An 18,551-nucleotide genomic window follows, 5' to 3' on the forward strand; every position below is an offset into this window, starting at 1 on the left:
TATTTAAACACCTAAATGTGTTTTCCTGAATATAATGATATAACATATAACCAAAATACCTAATATAATAATATTGTGCTAAACACCTAAATCTGTTTTATGAGAATATAACAATAATGGTAATATACTAGAATAAAATAATTTTATTCATCACATTACTCAAATGGTCATTGTTTTTTTGTTTTTTTTTTAAGATTTATTTATTTATTTGAGAGAGAGAGAATCCTCAAGCAGACTTCTTGCTGAGCTCAGAGCATAGGCTCTCTGAGATCATGACCTGAGACGAAATTAAGAGCCAGGTGCTTAACCAACTAAGGCACCCAGGTGCACAAAATGGTCATTGTTTTTTTTTTTATCTAAAATGCATAACTATGATTGAATCTTAACTTTTATGCTACATGATTGGTTTAGTTTACCAGCTAGTGTATATACTATTTATAACCTTTCTTAAACAGATACTATCATGAATTTGTTGGAAAGAATACTTACCTCATAGAAGAGAAACTCCCCCAAAGAACTTCCCTTATCTTCTTTCATGTTATGGAAATAACTTTTTCTTAGAAGTTTTTAGCCTGACTCCAAAAAGTATAAAACTTGTCAGACCATAACCATAAGGCGATTGCTAGAGAATTTGAGTGTGCATTTCTCATTCAAAGAAGTCATTCCTACTTACTCTACATTCTTCGTCCAGTCTGGAGGGTTACTCAAGGTCATAAATACGCAGTTGGTCAAAATAGTGCACATGATAAGCATGCTGAATAAAGTAGATTATAGTTAAGGAATAAATGCTAGTATATTATCATGGCCTTACAAACAATCCAATGCCAAAAAAAAAAAAAAAAAATCATCAACGTTACCTGTGAAATTTGTCTTACTTATTTGTTTTAAAACAATGGCAAAAGTAATAAGAAACTTCAAAGCCTGTCATATGTTCTTGGTCTGCTCTTTTCATTTTACATGAAATGTAAAATTCCACAGAACTGAATTTAATGGAAAGGGATCTCTATTTTAAGCAGTGGGAATTTTGCATTCCAATCAGTTATGTGAAATAACACTGCAAGGGGAAATGACCATTCTTTAGTAAGTTCACAATATAAGTGTAAATTGTAAAAAATATAAATGTAATTATATCTGAAGTTGTACTTCAGATATGATTTAAAATCAGCATTGGCTGACAAAACGTTAATGAATACAATTTAAAAACCCTGAGAATGTATACCCCAGTATATTTAAGGATTACATTGACTGAGAATTCTACTGTAATTAGGTACTCTTAATAGTCTTATTGTGATGTGACTCATTCTTTTAGTGTTGATAAAAGAAGAGTAAAGGGAGAGAGAATTTTTTGCTGATAAGTTAATATTGTTTTCTAACTTTTTATTTTTACTTTAGACTGTGGGGGAACTTAGTGGGCCATCTAGATATCCTTCTGTACCTAGTCCACACCATACCTAACATATAAATGCTATTTTGTAAACTTCCTGAGAATTTGCCGTAATTAAGTTCTCTTAGGATCTCAATCAGACTTCATTCTAAGGAAGATTATGATTATTTTGGGGTGAATCTTTTATTTAAAAATATAAATGTTTGCTAATATCAAACCATAGAATGAAAAGAATTCAAATGAACCTCAAAAAGTTCAGTGCTATTTGCTGTAACTCTAGGTTAACCAGTCTTTTTTCTCTCTTTTAGTTTTTATAAGGCTTTTAAAAAAATTTTTTATTGTTATGTTAATCACCATACATTACATCATAAGTTTTTGATGTAGTGTTCCATGATTCATTGTGCATAACACCCAGTGCTCCATGCAGAAAGTGCCCTCTTTAATACCCATCACCAGGCTAACCCATCCTCCCACCCCCCTCCCCTCTAGAACCCTCAGTTTGCTTTTCAGAGTCCATCGTCTCTAATGGTTCATCTCCCCCTCCGATTTGCCCCCTTCATTCTTCCCCTCCTGCTATCTTCTTTTTTCTTTTTTTCTTAACATATATTGCATTATTTGTTTCAGAGGTACAGATCTGTGATTCAACAGACTTGCACAATTCACAGCGCTCACCATAGCACATACCCTCCCCAGTGTCTATCACCCAGCCACCCCATCCCTCCCACCCCACCCCCCACTCCAGCAACCCTCAGTTTGTTTCCTGAGATTAAGAATTCCTCATATCAGTGAGGTCATATGATACACGTCTTTCTCTGATTGACTTATTTAGTTCAGCATAACACCCTCCAGTTCCATCCACGTCATTGCAAATGGCAAGATCTCATTCCTTTTGATGGCTGCATAATATTTCATTGTATATATATACCACCTCTTCTTTATCCATTCATCTGTCGATGGACATCTTGGCTCTTTCCACAGTTTGGCTATTGTGGACATTGCTGCTATAAACATTGGGATGCACGTACCCCTTCGGATGACTACATTTGTATCTTTGGGGTAAATACCCAGTAGTGCAATTGCTGGGTCGTAGGGCAGCTCTATTTTCAACTTTTTGAGGAACCTCCATACTGTTTTCCAGAGTGGCTGCACCAGCTTGCATTCCCACCAAGAGCGTAGGAGGGTTCCCCTTTCTCCGCATCCTTGCCAACATCTGTCATTTCCTGACTTGTTAATTTTAGCCATTCTGACTGGTGTGAGGTGGTATCTCACTGAGGTTTTGATTTGGATTTCCCTGATGCGGAATTATGTTGAGCACTTTTTCATGTGTCTGTTGGCCATTTGGATGTCTTCTTTGGAAAAATGTCTGTTCATGTCTTTGCCCATTTCTTAATTGGATTATTTGTTCTTTGGGTGTTGAGTTTGATAAGTTCTTTATAGATTTTGGATACTAGCCCTTTATCTGATATGTCATTTGCAAATATCTTCTCCCATTCTGTCAGTTGTCTTTTGGTTTTGTTGACTATTTCTTTTGCTGTGCAAAAGCTTTTTATCTTGATGAAGTCTTAATAGTTCATTTTTGCCCTTGCTTCCCTTGCCTTTGGCGATGTTTCTAGGAGGAAGTTGCTGCAGCTAAGGTCGAAGAAGTTGCTGCCTGTGTTCTCCTTAGGATTTTGATGGACTCCTGTCTCACATTTAGGTCTTTCAACCATTTTGAGTCTATTTTTGTGTGTGGTGTAAGGAAATGGTCCAGTTTCATTCTTCTCCATGTGGCTGTCCAATTTTCCCAACACCATTTGTTGAAGAGACTTTTTTCCATTGGACATTCTTTCCTGCTTTGTCAAAGATTAGTTGATCATAGAGCTAAGGGTCCATTTCTGGGCTCTCTATTCTGTTCCACTGATCTATGTGTCTGCTTTTGTGCCAGTACCATACTGTCTTGATGATGACAGCTTTGTAATAGAGCTTGAAGTCCGGAATTGTGATGCCGCCAGCTTTGCTTTTCTAACATTCCTCTGGCTATTTGGGGTCTTTTCTGGTTCCATACAAATTTTAGGATTATTTGTTCCATTTCTTTGTAAAAAGTGGATGGTATTTTGATGGGGATTGCATTGAATGTATAGATTGCTCTAGGTAGCATTGACATCTTCACAATATTTGTTCTTCCAATCCATGAGCATGGAATGTTTTTCCATTTCTTTGTGTCTTCCTCAATTTCTTTCATGAGTATTTTATAGTTTTCTGAGTAAACAGATCCTTTGCCTCTTTGGTTAGATTTATTCCTAGGTCTCTTGTGGTTTTGGGTGCAATTGTAAATGGGATCAACTCCTTAATTTCTCTTTCTTCTGTCTTGTTGTTGGTGTATAGGAATGCCACTGATTTTTGTGCATTGATTTTATATCCTGCCACTTTACTGAATTCCTGTATGAGTTCTAGCAGTTTTGGGGTGGAGTCTTTTGGGTTTTCCACATAAAGTATCATATCATCTGCAAAGAGTGAGAGTTTGACTTCTTCTTTGCCGATTTGGATGCCTTTGATTTCTTTTTGTTGTCTGATTGCTGTGGCTAGGACTTCTAATACTATGTTGAATAGCAGTGGTGATAGTGGACATCCCTGCTGCGTTCCTGACCTTAGGGGGAAAGCTCTCAGTTTTTCCCCATTGAGAATGATATTCGCTGTAGGTTTTTCATAGATGGCTTTTATGATATTGAGGTATGTACCCTCTATCCCTATACTCTGAAGAGTTTTGATCAAGAAAGAATGCTGTACTTTGTCAAATGCTTTTTCTGCATCTATTGAAAAGATCATATGATTCTTGTTCTTTCTTTTATTAATGTATTGTGTCACGTTGATTGATTTGCAGATGTTGAACCAAACTTGCAGCCCAGGGATAAATCCCACTTTGTCGTGGTGAATAATCCTTTTAATGTACTGTTGGATCCTATTGGCTAGTATTTTGGTGAGAATTTTTGCATCCATGTTCATCAAGGATATTGGTCTGTAATCCTCCTTTTTGTTGGGGTCTTTGTTTGGTTTTGGGATCAAGGTAATGGTGGCCTCATAAAACAAGTTTGGAAGTTTTCCTTCCATTTCTATTTTTTGGAACAGTTTCAGAGGAATAGGTATTAATTCTTCTTGAAATGTTTGGTAGAATTCCCCTGGGAAGCCATCTGGCCCTGGGCTTTTGTTTCTTGGGAGATTTTTGATGACTGCTTCAATTTCCTTAGTGGTTATAGGTCTGTTCAGGTTTTCTGTTTCTTCCTGGTTCAGTTTTGGTAGTTGATACATCTCTAGGAATGCATCCATTTCTTCCAGGTTATCTAATTTGCTGCCATATAGTTGCTCATAATATGTTCTTATAATTGTTTGTATTTCTTTGGTGTTGGTTGTGATCTCTCCTCTTTCATTCATGATTTTGTTGATTTGGGTCATTTCTCTTCTCTTTTTGATAAGTCTGGCCAGGGGTTTATCAATCTTGTTAATTCTTTCAAAGAACCAGCTCCTAGTTTCGTTGATCTGTTCTACTGTTCTTTCGGTTTCTATTTCATTGATTTCTGCTCTGATTTTTATTATTTCTCTTCTCCTGCTGGGTTTAGGCTTTATTTGCTGTTCTTTCTCCAGCTCCTTTAGTTGTAGGGTTAGGTTGTGTACTTGAGACCTTTCTTGTTTCTTGAGAAAGGCTTGTATTGCTATATACTTTCCTCTTAGGACTGCCTTTGCTGCATCCCAAAGATTTTGAACAGTTGTGTTTTCATTTTCATTTGTTTCCATGAATTTTTTAATTCTTCTTTAATTTCCTGGTTGACCCATTCATTCTTTAGTGGGATGCTCTTTAGCCTCCATGTATTTGAGTTCTTTCCGACTTTCCTCTTGTGATTGAGTTCTAGTTTCAAATCACTGTCGTCTGAAAATAGGCAGGGAATGATCCCAATCTTTTGGTACCAGTTGAGACCTGATTTGTGACCTAGGATGTGATCTATTCTGGAGAATGTTCCATGGGCACTAGAGAAGAATGTGTATTCCGTTGCTTTGGGATGGAATGTTCTGAATATGTCTGTGAAGTCCGTTTGGTCCAGTGTGTCATTTAAAGTCTTTATTTCCTTGTTGATCTTTTCCCTAGATGATCTCCATTTCAATAAGGGGGGTGTTAAAGTCCCCCACTATTATTGTATTGTTGTCGATGTGTTTCTTTGCTTTTGTTATTAATTGCCTTATATAATTGGCTGCTCCCATGTTAGGTTCATAGATATTTACAATTGTTAGATCTTCTTGTTGGATAGACCCTTTAAGTAGGATATAGTGTCCTTCCTCATCTGTTATTATAGTCTTTGGTTTAAAATCTAATTTGTCTGATATAAGGATTGCCACCCCAGCTTTCTTTTGGTGTCCATTAGCATGGTAAATGGTTTTCCACCCCCTCACTTTCAATCTGGAGGTGTCTGTGGGTCTAAAATGAGTCTCTTGCAGACAGCATATTGATGGGTCTTGTTTTTTAATCCAATCTGATAGCCAGTGTCTTTTGATTGGGGCATTTAGCCCATTTACATTCAGGGTAACTATTGAAAGACATGAATTTAGTGCCATTGTATTGCCTGTAAGGTGACTGTTACTGTATATTGTCTGTGTTCCTTTCTGGTCTATGTTACTTTTAGGCTCTCTCTTTGCTTAGAGGACCCCTTTCAATATTTCTTGTAGGGCTGGTTTCGTGTTTGCAAATTCCTTTAGTTTTTGTTTGTCCTGGAAGCTTTTTATCTCTCCTTCTATTTTCAATGACAGCCTAGCTGGATATAGTATTCTTGGCTGCCTATTTTTCTCATTTAGTGCTCTGAATATATCATGCCAGTCCTTTCTGGCCTGCCAGGTCTCTGTGGATAGGTCTGTTGCCAATGTAATGTTTCTACCATTGTAGGTTACATATCTCTTCTCCCAAGCTGTTTCAGGATTTTCTCTTTGTCTCTGAGACTCGTAAGTTTTACTATTAGATGTCAGGGTGTTGACCTATTTTTATTGATTTTGAGAGGGGTCCTCTGTGCTTCCTGGATTTTGATGCCTGTTTCTTTCCCCAAATTTGGGAAGTTCTCTGCTATAGTTTGCTCCAATATACCTTCTGCCCCTCTCTCTCTTTCTTCTTCTTCTGGGATCCCAATTATTCTAATGTTGTTTCGTCTTATGGTATTGCTTATCTCTCGAATTCTGCCCTCGTGATCCAGTAGTTGTTTATCTCTCTTTTTCTCAGCTTCTTTATTTTCCATCATTTGGTCTTCTATCTCACTGATTCTCTCTTCTGCCTCATTTATCCTAGCAGTTAGCGCCCCCATTTTTGATTGCACCTCATTAATAGCCTTTTTGATTTTGACTTGGTTAGATTTTAGTTCTTTTATTTCTCCAGAAAGGGTTTCTCTAATAACTTCCATGCTTTTTTCAATCCCAGCTAGTATCTTTAAAGTGATGATTCTGAACTCTAGATCCGACATCATACTAATGTCCGTATTGAGTAGGTCCCTGGCAGTCAGTACTACCTCTTGTTCTTTTTGTTGAGGTGATTTTTTCCCTCTTGTCATTTTGTCCAGAGGAGAATAGATTAATGAGAGAACAAAATGCTAATAGGGTAACAACGTCCCCAGAAAATATACCCTAAACAATCAGAAAAGACCTGAAGCTGGGGGAAAAGAAAGGGAAAGAAAGAAAAAAGAAGGAAAAAAAAAAAAAAAGGAAAAGGAAAAGATAAAAAGAAGCAAAAACGAACAAGAGAAAAAAAACCAGAATATGATCAAATACAATCAGGCTGGTGCATAGATTAGTGCCACACACTAGATTTTGGGTGTATTTTGGTCTGTTAGAAGAAAGTGCCTCCCAAAGTTTTAAAGAAAGAAAAACTTATATATGTACAAAAATAAGGGTTGATATGATGAAGGGATGGAATATGACTGTAAAGATGAAAATTATAAAAAATTTTATGAAAGGAATTGATAAGAAGTTGTTTGAAAAAAGAAAGAAGAGGATTTAAAAAAAAAAAGGGAGAGAATGTGATCAGGCAGGAGAGTAGAACAAAATGATACACTAGAGATTTAGGGTATATTTTGATCTGTTAGAAGAAACTATCTCAAAATTTTAAAGAGAGAACAACTTATATATATATGCCAAAAATAAGGGTAACTACTATGAAGGGATGGAATATGACTCTAAAAATGAAAAATAAAAATGTTTTTTAAAAAAGGGATTGATAAGATGTTGGTTGAAAAGGGAAAAAGAAAAATTCAAAAAAAAAAGTTAAAAAAAAATTAACTTTGGAAGACTAAAGAATCATGGGAAAAAAGCCATGAATTCTGTGTGCTGTATTCCCCTAGTGCTAGAGTTCTGCCGTTCTCATTGATGGGTAAACTTGGTCTTGGCTGGCTGTTCTTGCTGATCTTCTGGGGGAGGGGCCTGTTGCCATGGTTCCTAAATGTCTTTGCCGGAGGGGGAACTGCCCCGACCTTGCTGCGGGCCTGGCTAAGTAATCTGCTTGGGTTTGCTCTCGGGAGCTTTTGTTCCCTGCAAGTTTTCCGTACAGCTTTGGAGGCTGAGAGTGAAAATGGCAGCCTCCCAATCTCCGCCCTGGAGGAGCCAAGAACTCGGGGCCCCACTCCTCAGTGCGCCCCTAGAGAAAAGCAGTCAGTCACTCCCGTCTCCCCGATGTCTGGCCACACTCCGTGCTCACCCGGCCTGTGACCGAGCGTTTCTATCTCTGGCACCCGACCCCGTGTGGAGTCTCCAAACCCAGCAGATCCCTGCGGTGCGCTCCCGTGCTGCTCCTCTCAGGGGAGGAAGGGGAGTCTCCCCGGATCTGCCGCTTGTTGGGTCCCTGCTGGAAGAGCAGTGGCCTGACTGTGCCGTGGATCACGGTTTATGGCAACCCCGAGCTGAGAGCCCACTCCTTGGCTCCGTCTCTGCAGCTGGCTTCCCTGCTCCGATACCTGGGACCTCTGCCGCACTCAGGCACCCCCGGTCTTTCTGTGACCCCGAGGGTCCTGAGACCACACTGTCCCGTGAGGGTTCCACCCCCTGCTTAGCCACCGGAGCGACATCCCTCAGTGGAGCAGACTTCTAAAAGTTCCGATTTTGTGCTCCGCGGCTCTGTCACTTGCCAGAAGCAGCCGACGGAGGCCCCTTCCTCCACCGTCCATCCTCCCAAATATCGCCTCGGATTCCCTTCTCTGCACGTCCTACCTTCCAGAAAGTGGTTGCTTTTCTGTTCAGAGAGTTGTTGCTATTCTTTTCTTCGATCTCCTGTTGAGTTTGTAGGTGTTCAGAATGGTTTGATCCCTATCCAGCTGAATTCCTGAGACCAGACGAAATCCAGGTCTCCTACTCCTCCGCCATCTTGCTCTGCCCCCCTAAGGCTTTTTTTAATCTATCTGTATAAAATTCCCATTCTTGATTAAAGACCTAAATGTGAGACAGGATACCATTACAATCTAGAGGAGAACACAGGCAGTAATCTCCTTGACATCAGCCATAGCAACTTCTTACTAGATAATGTCTCCTGAAGCTAGGGAAACAAAAGCAATAATAAACTATTGGGTCTTTATCAAAACAAAAAGCTTTTGCACAGCAAAGGAAACAATCAACAAAACTAAAAGGCAACCTACAGAATGGGAGATTATTTGCAAATGACATATCTAATAAAGGATTAGTATCTAAAATGTAAAGAGGTACACCTCACAGAAACAAATAATACATTATATGTTAAAAAAAAAAAAGAAGATAGTAGGAAGGGAAAAATGAAGGGGGGGAAATCGGAGAGGGAGATGAGCCATGAGAGACTATGGACTCTGAGAAACAAACTGAGGGTTCTAGAGGGGAGGGGGGGGTGGATGGGTTAGCCTGGTGATGGGTATTAAAGAGGGCATGTACTGAATGGAGCACTGGGTGTTATATGCAAACAATGAATCATGGAATACTATATCAAAAACTAATGATGTATGGTGACTAACATAACATACTTAAAAAACAAACACAAAGAAAAAAGTGTATAAAGAACTTACAAAACTCAACACCTAAAAAACAAATAATCCAATTAAAAATGGACAGAAGATATGAATAGACTTTTCCAAAGAAGACATACAGATGGCCAACAGATACATGAAAATATGTTTGACATCACTCATCATCAAGGAAAAACAAATCAACTACAATGAGATATCACCTCACACCTGTCAGAATGGCTAAAATTAACAACACAGGAAACAACAGTTGTTGTTGAGGATGTGGAGAAAGGGGAACCCTCTTACACTCTTGATGAGAATGCAAACTGGGGTAGCCACTCTGGAAAACAGTATGGAGGTTCCTCAAAAAGTTACAACTGGAACTACCCTATGACCCAGTAGTTGCCCTACTAGGTATTTACCCAAAGGAAAAAAAAAAAAACTGATTCAAAGGAGCACATGCACCCTATGTTTATAGCAGCATTATCAACAGTAACCAAATTATGGAAAGAACCCAAATGTCCGTCAACTGATGAATGGATAAAGAAGATTGGTAGGTACACACACACAAACACACACACACACACACACTGGAATATTACTCAGCCATCAAAAGAAAGAAATCTTGCCATTTGCAATGGTGTGGATGGAGCTAGGGTGTATTATGCTAACCGAAATAAGAGAAAGACAAATAACCATATGATTTCACTCATATGTGGAACTTAAGAAACAAGACAGATGAACATAGGGGAAGGGGAAAAAAAGAGGGAAGGAAACCATAAGAGACTCTTAACTATAGGATTGATGGAAGGGAGGTGGGTGGAGAATGGGCTAGATGGGTGATGGGTATTAAGGAGGGCACTTGTGTTGAGCACTGGGTGTTATATGTAAGTGATGAATCCCTAAATTCTACTCCTGAAACCAGTATTACACTATATGTTAACTAACTAGAATTTAAATAAAAATTTGAAAAAGAAAAAAATGATAACATCTCACAAGAAACAAATGGTGTTGGCAAGGATGTGGAGAAAGGGGAACCCTTTTACACTGTTGGTGGGAATGCAAACTGGTACAGCTGCTCTGAAAGACAATATGGAGGCGCCTCAAAAGGTTAAAAATAGGACTAACCTACAATTCAGCAATTGTACTACTAGGTATTTATCCAAAGAATACAAAAATACTAATTCAAAGGGATACGTGCACTCCAATGTTTATAACAGCATTATCTACAATAGTCAAATTATGGAAAGAGCCCAAATGTCCATCAACTGATGAATGAATAAAGAAGATGTGGTGTGTACACACACACACACACACACACAGGAATATTACTCAGCCATAAAAAAGATTGAAATCTTGCCATTTGCAACAACATGGATGGAGCTAGAGGATATAATGCTAAGTGAAATAAGTCAGAGAAGAACAAATACCATATGATTTCACTCATGTGGAATTTAAGAAACAAAACAAACGATCATAGGAGGAAAAAGAGGCAAACCAAGAAATAGACTCTTACCTACAGAGAACAAACTAATGGTTACCAGAGGGGAGGTGGGTGGGAGATGGATTAAGGAGTGCATTTGTGATGAGCACTGGGTGTTGTATGGAAGTGTTGAATCACTAAATTTTACACTTGATACTAATATTACACTTTATGTTAAATTAATAGGAATTTAAATAAAAACAAAAAAAATGCCCATTGTTAAACACAGCCTCTGAATACCTTTCTATTTTATCATTACTTATTGGAGAATTTTCTTGAAATCCACACCCATTCTGTCTTTGTATGGTTTTTGACTATCATTGGAAGTAGTCTTAAGTTCAGTGATTTTTGAATATATATTATCAGATATATAGGCACATATATAGTTTAAAAAATAGTAAAGGAAGGAAGGAAGAACAGACCCATGTGCTGAAGATATAGAACCAATTAAGGCATAAAAGTGTGAACATTTGGTAACATAGATAATAATACTAACCACAATAGACTTCATTTCTTTAGCAATAGTTACGTATGGTCTAGAGGATAATAAAAGTGTGAAGTAGATTTGTTTTTCCTTCTACACAGTATGTTTCATTTACACGTTCACTAACATAGTTCATTTTTACTTCTAGAATCATAATAGTCATTCTATACTAATATTTTTATGAATGGCAGAAAAATCAATGAGAACAGATTAAATAATGTCACCATTAATCTCAAAGAAATTATATATAATATATAAAACAATATATGTAAAATATAAATATACAAAAATATATATAGAAGAATGACATTTTCTATAAAATCAAGTACCAGCATTCAGTCACATGAAAAGGATATGAATGTACCAAAATCTTAATAGCAATTTTCCTAACAGGGTTTAGCGGAGTTAAAATATACAAGGCAGAGGTGGCACTGAATCGGAAAATTGCCTTCCCTTTATTCAATACTATAAAAGTCTGGAAAAGAAAATATGAAAAAAAATTACTAGATTAGACATGTGGCTTACTTGAAGAGCTTAAACACATGAAGAACTTTTTACCTGATTTGTTTATTCAAACTTGTTTGTTTAAACAAGTTGGTATATTGTAACTATAAACATGTTAGATGTTTCTCCCCTAAATTAACATATAGCTACAAATAAACATATGATTTACTATTATCTAATTTGTCTCTAGAGTTTCAACTTTCTGATACAAACTGATGATCCTACACAAAATTTTTTATCAAATTGTAACTTTACAGACTCCAATTTTATTTAAAGCTTACCATCTGTCTCCAGCTTTGGTAACTTTTTCATATTATTCTGTACATATTGCTACTAAAATAATCTTTTTTAATTTTAATTATTTCAAGTCTTTGAACTCTAAAGTTTATGAAGTCTATTTTCCCTATGGTAGTTTGTCCTACTTTAAAATGTTCAAACAGGCTGAATAATCTGGTTTTGCTGATTCTGTAGATCTGCTGGTAATACTGAGAAGGGACAGCTGCATTGAGAATTAGGATTAAATACATCATTTCAAAGGGCATTTTGTGGCTAAAATTCTATGACTTGAAACCTATAATCATCAATTTAGCATTTAAGCCATGCTACCCGGTGATTACCCACCACATCTCTCTAGGATCATCTTTTAGTTTTTCTCACTAAGGCATCTCTGCTCCAACCAATTCAGTCCACTTGTCAATTCCACTCATAACCTGTCAGCTTCCCCCTCTGATTCTGAAAATGTGTCATAAAATCCTAGAGGAAGGAGGTACCTGAGAGGTCATCTAATATAAATTCCCCCCATTTCAGGTCCATAACAGGCCTGACAATGAAGTCCCACCAACTATTATATCAAAGGTTATTAGTCCTCTCTGCATATTAGAATCTCTTGAGGTGATTTTAAAATTGCCAATATTTAGGTCCTACTCAAAACCAATTGAATCAGAATTTCTGGAGGATGGGCACAGACATGGGTATTATTTTAAAAATTTCCTTAGGTAATTCTAATATGCAGCCAGGGCTGAAAAGCCCTACTCTCGGAAAATGTCCTCAGCTATCAAAATCACCTCCTCCATCATGTCTTTCCAGATAAATCACTGCCTTCTGCTCACTCCCTAATTGTTTCCCTTTACCAGTAAGTCTTAGTGTATTAATTTGCACACATTGGCATGTTGCTTGTAATTACAGTCAAGTAGCAATTTACATGTAGGGTTCATTCCACTGAAGACTAGGTTAGAAGTTGTTATAAACTATTGAGCATAAAAGCCTATAATCTACTTTTTCTCCATTTTTTTTTCACAGTATTTAATAGTGTGGTTTGTAAATAAATACTGTTTTAATTAAGTGCAGGCTTACCTTTAAGATGCCATTTACCTTTAAGACATCAATATATCCATTTGCTTAATAGTATGTTTTTACTCTTAAACTAAGGGCTGTATCCCATACAATCATGTTCACTGACAACATGGTAATGTTTGAATAGGTAGACAGAAATATTTATATTTTGAGTATAAAGGACAGAGAAAACAATTTCTCCGTACATTGCCCTTTCGTATTCAAGACCATGGAGCCAAGCATTACCTAACCAACCATTTTCCATGAACTGCAATCTATAAATTTGAACAATTCTATAAGGAGGGCAAGTAAACATTTTTACTAGCATTGAGATCATCCATAAGGGGCAGTGGATATTGGGAAAACTGCCCTTGAAGCACAAATGCATTAAAGGATTTTCTTGAATTCACAGGATTAGATCATTTAATATTACAAACAGTCTAGATCCATTTAGGCATTCAATGACGTAAAGTTCACAATAATTTAAAGTGCATTTACTCATGCTTTTGTAAGGCAATTTCCCTGAAAAAGCAGTTACCACTTGTAACATTAGGAGAGGAATTTATTTTCAAAAATCTCCAAAAACAGCGTGACAGGAATTAACTGTCCCTTTAAACATGGAATCCTCTGCTCTCCCAAAAGATTAGCCTTCTTGGAACTAATGGGATTAAAAATGACATGCCAAGGGCATAATCATTGAATTTGCAGGTTCTGGAATACAGCAGGCCTTAAGAACATAATTTCAGTTTATTTCTGGGGAACACCACTGAACACAAAACATTGAGTTCTGAGAAATGAGGAATAAAATACTAATATCCTTACAGTGAAAGAATAAGAAGGAAAACACTTGAAATTTGGGACTCTGAGGTTATTGAGAGATGTACCTAAACTGAAAATTGTTGGAGAGAGTGACAGATAATTGGAGGAGGGATAAATAGTGTCAACTCCAAAATCTGGTCTCCAAGTAATGATAAATAATGATGTGGCTTAAAAAAATTACTACATATTGATACTAAGGTGATGAAAGTTATAGCTGAAAGTATGGCAGACTAGTTGTGGTTCACTCTGGAATGCTACTTGCTTTTTCCCAGATAAATATACATCTTATAGGTTCACTAAAATTTTTACTACTCAAGGCAAGGGTAAGATTCACATCTCAGAATAGGATCATATTAAGCAGAGAATTCAAAAAAGTATACAACCAATTTTTTAATGTTTTATTTTATTAATAAATGCCAGATATAGTTTTGCTTAGTGCATAAGAGCTCTGACTGCCTGGGTTCAATCCCTGAATTTACCACTTATGGTGTGTGACTTGGGCAGGTTACCTAACCTCTCTGGGTTTGACATCCCCATGTGTAAAACGAGGCTAACATAGTACCTGCTTGACTGGTTCTTGGAATATTAAATGAATTATGCCACTTAAAGCACTGAAACAGTGCCCGACAAAGTAGGAGCACAACAAACGTTAGCTATTATGATTATCACTGTCACTATTCTTCAGTTATTACCTGGTCAATTTAAACACCATTGAAATACATTGTGATGTGGCTCATCTGATTATCTGATTAAATTATGTAAAGTATATCATAATGAATGGCAGCAAACTGTTACATAATGCTTTACAGTTTTGAAGCGCCTTTCGCCTGCATTATTCATATAATTAACATAAACTTCATACCATGTTTTTAAATTCCAGAACTTTTCCAATAGCTTCTTAGGTTAGCTCCTTCAATCCTAACAATCACAAACTACCTTTTTCTTCAGTAGCACATCAGTCTTCATGTTTATAGATACTTCATAAAGAAAAGCAGTGCGCCAACAGTAAAAAGTAAATAGTCTAGATGTCTCCCAAGATGGACCATGGCCACTAGGAATAAATCAAGGTCCAAGTCTGGTTCTCAGACAGGGAGGTGATAAAAAATGACTTTGCTACCACACAAAGAACAAGTCTGTTTCTTAGCAGCAGACTCACATTAACCAAGCCTGAAAGCCTGACATACAAAATCAGAATGCCAATCTACTTATTTACAACGAGATGTATTACTGTCACATGGACTGAAATAATTGCAGTGGCAAAACCAGCATATTCTTTCCTTTCAAGCAGATCTGTGGGGGGACAAATTATAATAAGGTTCTTTGCTGAGGGTGGAGTCCAAAGAAGCCGACCTAATCAAATGCTGCACAATGTTTAATGACATCTCTGTTAGGTAGCCCAGTGTAGCCCCTCTCCAATGAAATGGCCTTGATTTGCGGAGGAAAATGCTTTCAGGGCTACTACTAAAGATCTGTTTCCCTTGGAAAATGCTGGTGTTTGTCTCTGTTATTCTCCCCACCCCTTAATCTTACCAATTTCCTTTCTTAAGGATACTTCCTTTCTTTAAGTAGCTAATATTTCTAAGCATGTCAGAGTAAGCATACACCTGTCTCTTAAAGACATCTTTGCAAATATGTACTTTGAATCAGTAATTTTAAGGAGAATTTTATTCTAGTTTCTTGGGGGATGTCTCACTGTCATCATCATGTGTAATAATACAGTAACTAAATTTCATATTTTTCCTTATCACTTCTATAGTGGAGTACTGGAATAAATTATTTTTAAAAATATGTGAATCTGTATTAAGTGCCACCTTCGTGACACTAGTTTCAAAGGAAAAAGAAAGGGCCTGTTTAACTATTTAAATTGGTTTTATGCCTTCTAGAAAGCATTTTAAAGCTTGCTATTCCAAGTGTGGCCCGTGTATTATAGCAGCAGGAGTCTTGCTCGAGGACTTGTTAGAGATGCAGGATCTCTAGCCCCACCCAGACGTCTGGAATCTGAATCTGTATCTTAACAAGATCCGTAAGTGATGTGTATACACATGCAAGTTTGAGAAGCCCTCCTTTAGGGCAGTAGGGCTGGTTCCACCTCTGGATGGTTAACTGTCAGGTTCTTTACCCCTCATAGATCTTGTAAGATTAAATTGCGCACTGCTTAGAGAATGCAATTTCCTTAACCATTCTTTGTAAAAGGACTGGGTCTGATTAATAAAGGTATTCAATATCTTCTTTAAACTACATACCATCAATTCATGGTGAGATTTATTTATTTTTAGTTTCTACATAGACCTGTTTTTATGCTTATGAATGTGAAATATAAATTGTGGTTATAAAATGCCAAAATACCCAATTAGATGATGCAGAATCTATCATCCATTAAAAAAATATATATATATATTTACTATAAAACTCACAGCTGGTTTAACTTCAAAAAACTAGTTAATTCTGACAGAATTATGTGGTTACTATAGCATTAGAAGGCATAGTCATAACTTGATTCAAATCATATGTAGATAGAGAAAAGAGGGTTTTTTTGTCTTTTGTTCTTGAGATTTTTTTCACAGAGTGATGTTTTAACAATAAGTAGGTGTGACTGTGCTTGTCAATGTATTATCTTCTTATAGGAGGATGCTAAGTAAGATTATTACCCTTTAGAATACAAATCTATTGTGAGGAAACTTCAAGCCAGTTAAGAACTAAAAAATAAGAAGCACATATGCCCATAAATCTTCTTTTGCATGTTCTTCTGTTTTCTACCGTGTGCTTAAACATGTCAGTGATAACAGATATTTTGCTTTGTAGGTGTCAATTTTAATTTTGACTATCTCAGTTACTGTGAAATTGAAGAAATTGTTTATCTCTCGTATCTCTTCACTGTAGCCAAATCTTGACGTGATTTCTTATAAATGTTTCTCTTTATTATACTGTGTTTAAAAGTGGAAATAAAAAGTATAAAATCTTTAACCATAGAAAACGTACGATACAGTATGTATATGAGCCAGAGAAAAGTATATTAGTGTTTAATTAAGGACTTAAATATGGAAATATAACTTAACTTTTGAAAGTATAAAATCAACACTCACTTTCTTATTGATATAGTACGGGTCCAGGTCCTCCAAGGGCTCTGACACCATCTCTGGAGGGATGTCTCCATAAATAAATGGAAGGTTCTTCCCAGCTTCCAAGTCACTATTTGGCTTTGGTTTGTTCTCGTCATCATTGTCTTGTTCTCTCTTGGGCTTTTTGGCTTTCTCTTCTGCAGCACGTTTTTCGATAGCAGCAAGAGATTCTCTAGTAAAAAGGCGGAAGCTTTCAGGCCCCGGGGGTACCAGCAGTGCCTGTGCCATCTTTTCATCCTGCACATTTAATTACGTTTAGCTTCTTGCATAAGAATTGCCTACCAAGAAAAAAAATGCATGAGAGTTAGGAAAGCAAGTGAGTGAGAGGGATTAAGAAAATCAACCAAGATGTCATTTAATGTTTCTTCTGGTAATTTCTTTGCTAGTATATTAATAAATGACTATTACTTTATTTTTGGTGAAAAAATTGGTTTCTTCTTCAATGCATAGACATCTTTTCTTTCTCAGTGCACAGTAAAAACATTTTACAATGTTCCTTTGGGGATTCATCTAGTAACTTTAAAAATATAAACATTTTAGTGCTGCACTACAAATTTTAACCTGGGAGCATCATTATCCAATCTAATTTTCAATAAATCAATTTTATAAGTCTATCAAAGTCTGGTCTGAGACCTCTGAGCCAAAACATATTATAGTATACTTTGGTAAAAAGAGTGATGTCAGTAATACTTGTCAGTGAAATTACTTAAGGACCCATCATTCCCCCTGCCACTCCTTTTATTACATCTTACTAGCTCTCCAAATAAAGAAATACAGTGGTATATGCCCGACTCATAAAATCTCAGGATAGGAAAAGAAGTTGTGCCTAATCTAACCACTGTTCTGGTTATCGGCATCATCATCATTGACCATTGGTTCTCCAAACAGTCTGACCATCAGCAGCGACGGAGAAGTCAAAACTGTTTCTTTTCTTTTCTTTTCTTTTTTTATCCAAAGATTTTATTTGTTTATTTGAGAGAGAGAGCAGGAGCAGGGGGAGGGGCAGTGGAGAGGGAGCAGCAGACTCCCGCTGAGCAGGGAGCCCGATGCGGGGCTCCATCCCAGGACCCTGAGATCATGACCTGAGCCGAAGGCAGACGCTTAACCGACTGAGCCACCCAGGTGCCCCCCAAAACTATTTTCTTTCAGCTTTTTACTCTGGATCCTTCTGAAGCATCTTCTGAGGCAATGCAGAATGTATTTCCTTTTCCAGTCTGCTGTTATTCAACTATTCCAAGACACTTTTCATATTCTTTCTGAGTCTTCCATTTGGTGTAGTGGTTAGAAGCATGGACTATGGAGCTAGACTCTCTCTGTTCTTAACCCTGGCTCTGTCATTTATGAGCTGTATGACTTTGCAAAATGTAACCCCTTAGTGCTTCAGTCTCCATTTATAAAATGGGGATGCTATGAGAACTGACCTCCCAGATTATCGTAAGGAATAAATGAATTAATTTACATT

The 18,551-nt window shown here is 37.0% G+C and overlaps 1 protein-coding gene across 6 annotated transcripts in view; it reads right to left on the minus strand.

Moving 5' to 3' along the window:
* Positions 1-18,551, minus strand: part of LOC118534503 (sodium channel protein type 3 subunit alpha) — a 116,557-nt gene that overhangs the window by 71,275 nt on the left and 26,731 nt on the right. For all 6 annotated transcript variants that reach the window (XM_036090435.2, XM_036090434.2, XM_036090439.2 and 3 more), the window contains 3 exons: positions 17,054-17,367; positions 11,672-11,790; positions 674-763 (listed from right to left, as the gene is read on the minus strand). In XM_036090435.2, coding sequence (XP_035946328.1) covers positions 674-763; positions 11,672-11,790; positions 17,054-17,317 — 473 coding nt within the window. In that variant the 5' untranslated portion in view covers positions 17,318-17,367. The remainder of the gene's footprint in view (positions 1-673; positions 764-11,671; positions 11,791-17,053; positions 17,368-18,551) is intronic.

Source organism: Halichoerus grypus, chromosome 4, assembly GCF_964656455.1.
Source record: "Halichoerus grypus chromosome 4, mHalGry1.hap1.1, whole genome shotgun sequence".
Taxonomy (NCBI): Eukaryota; Metazoa; Chordata; class Mammalia; order Carnivora; family Phocidae; genus Halichoerus; species Halichoerus grypus.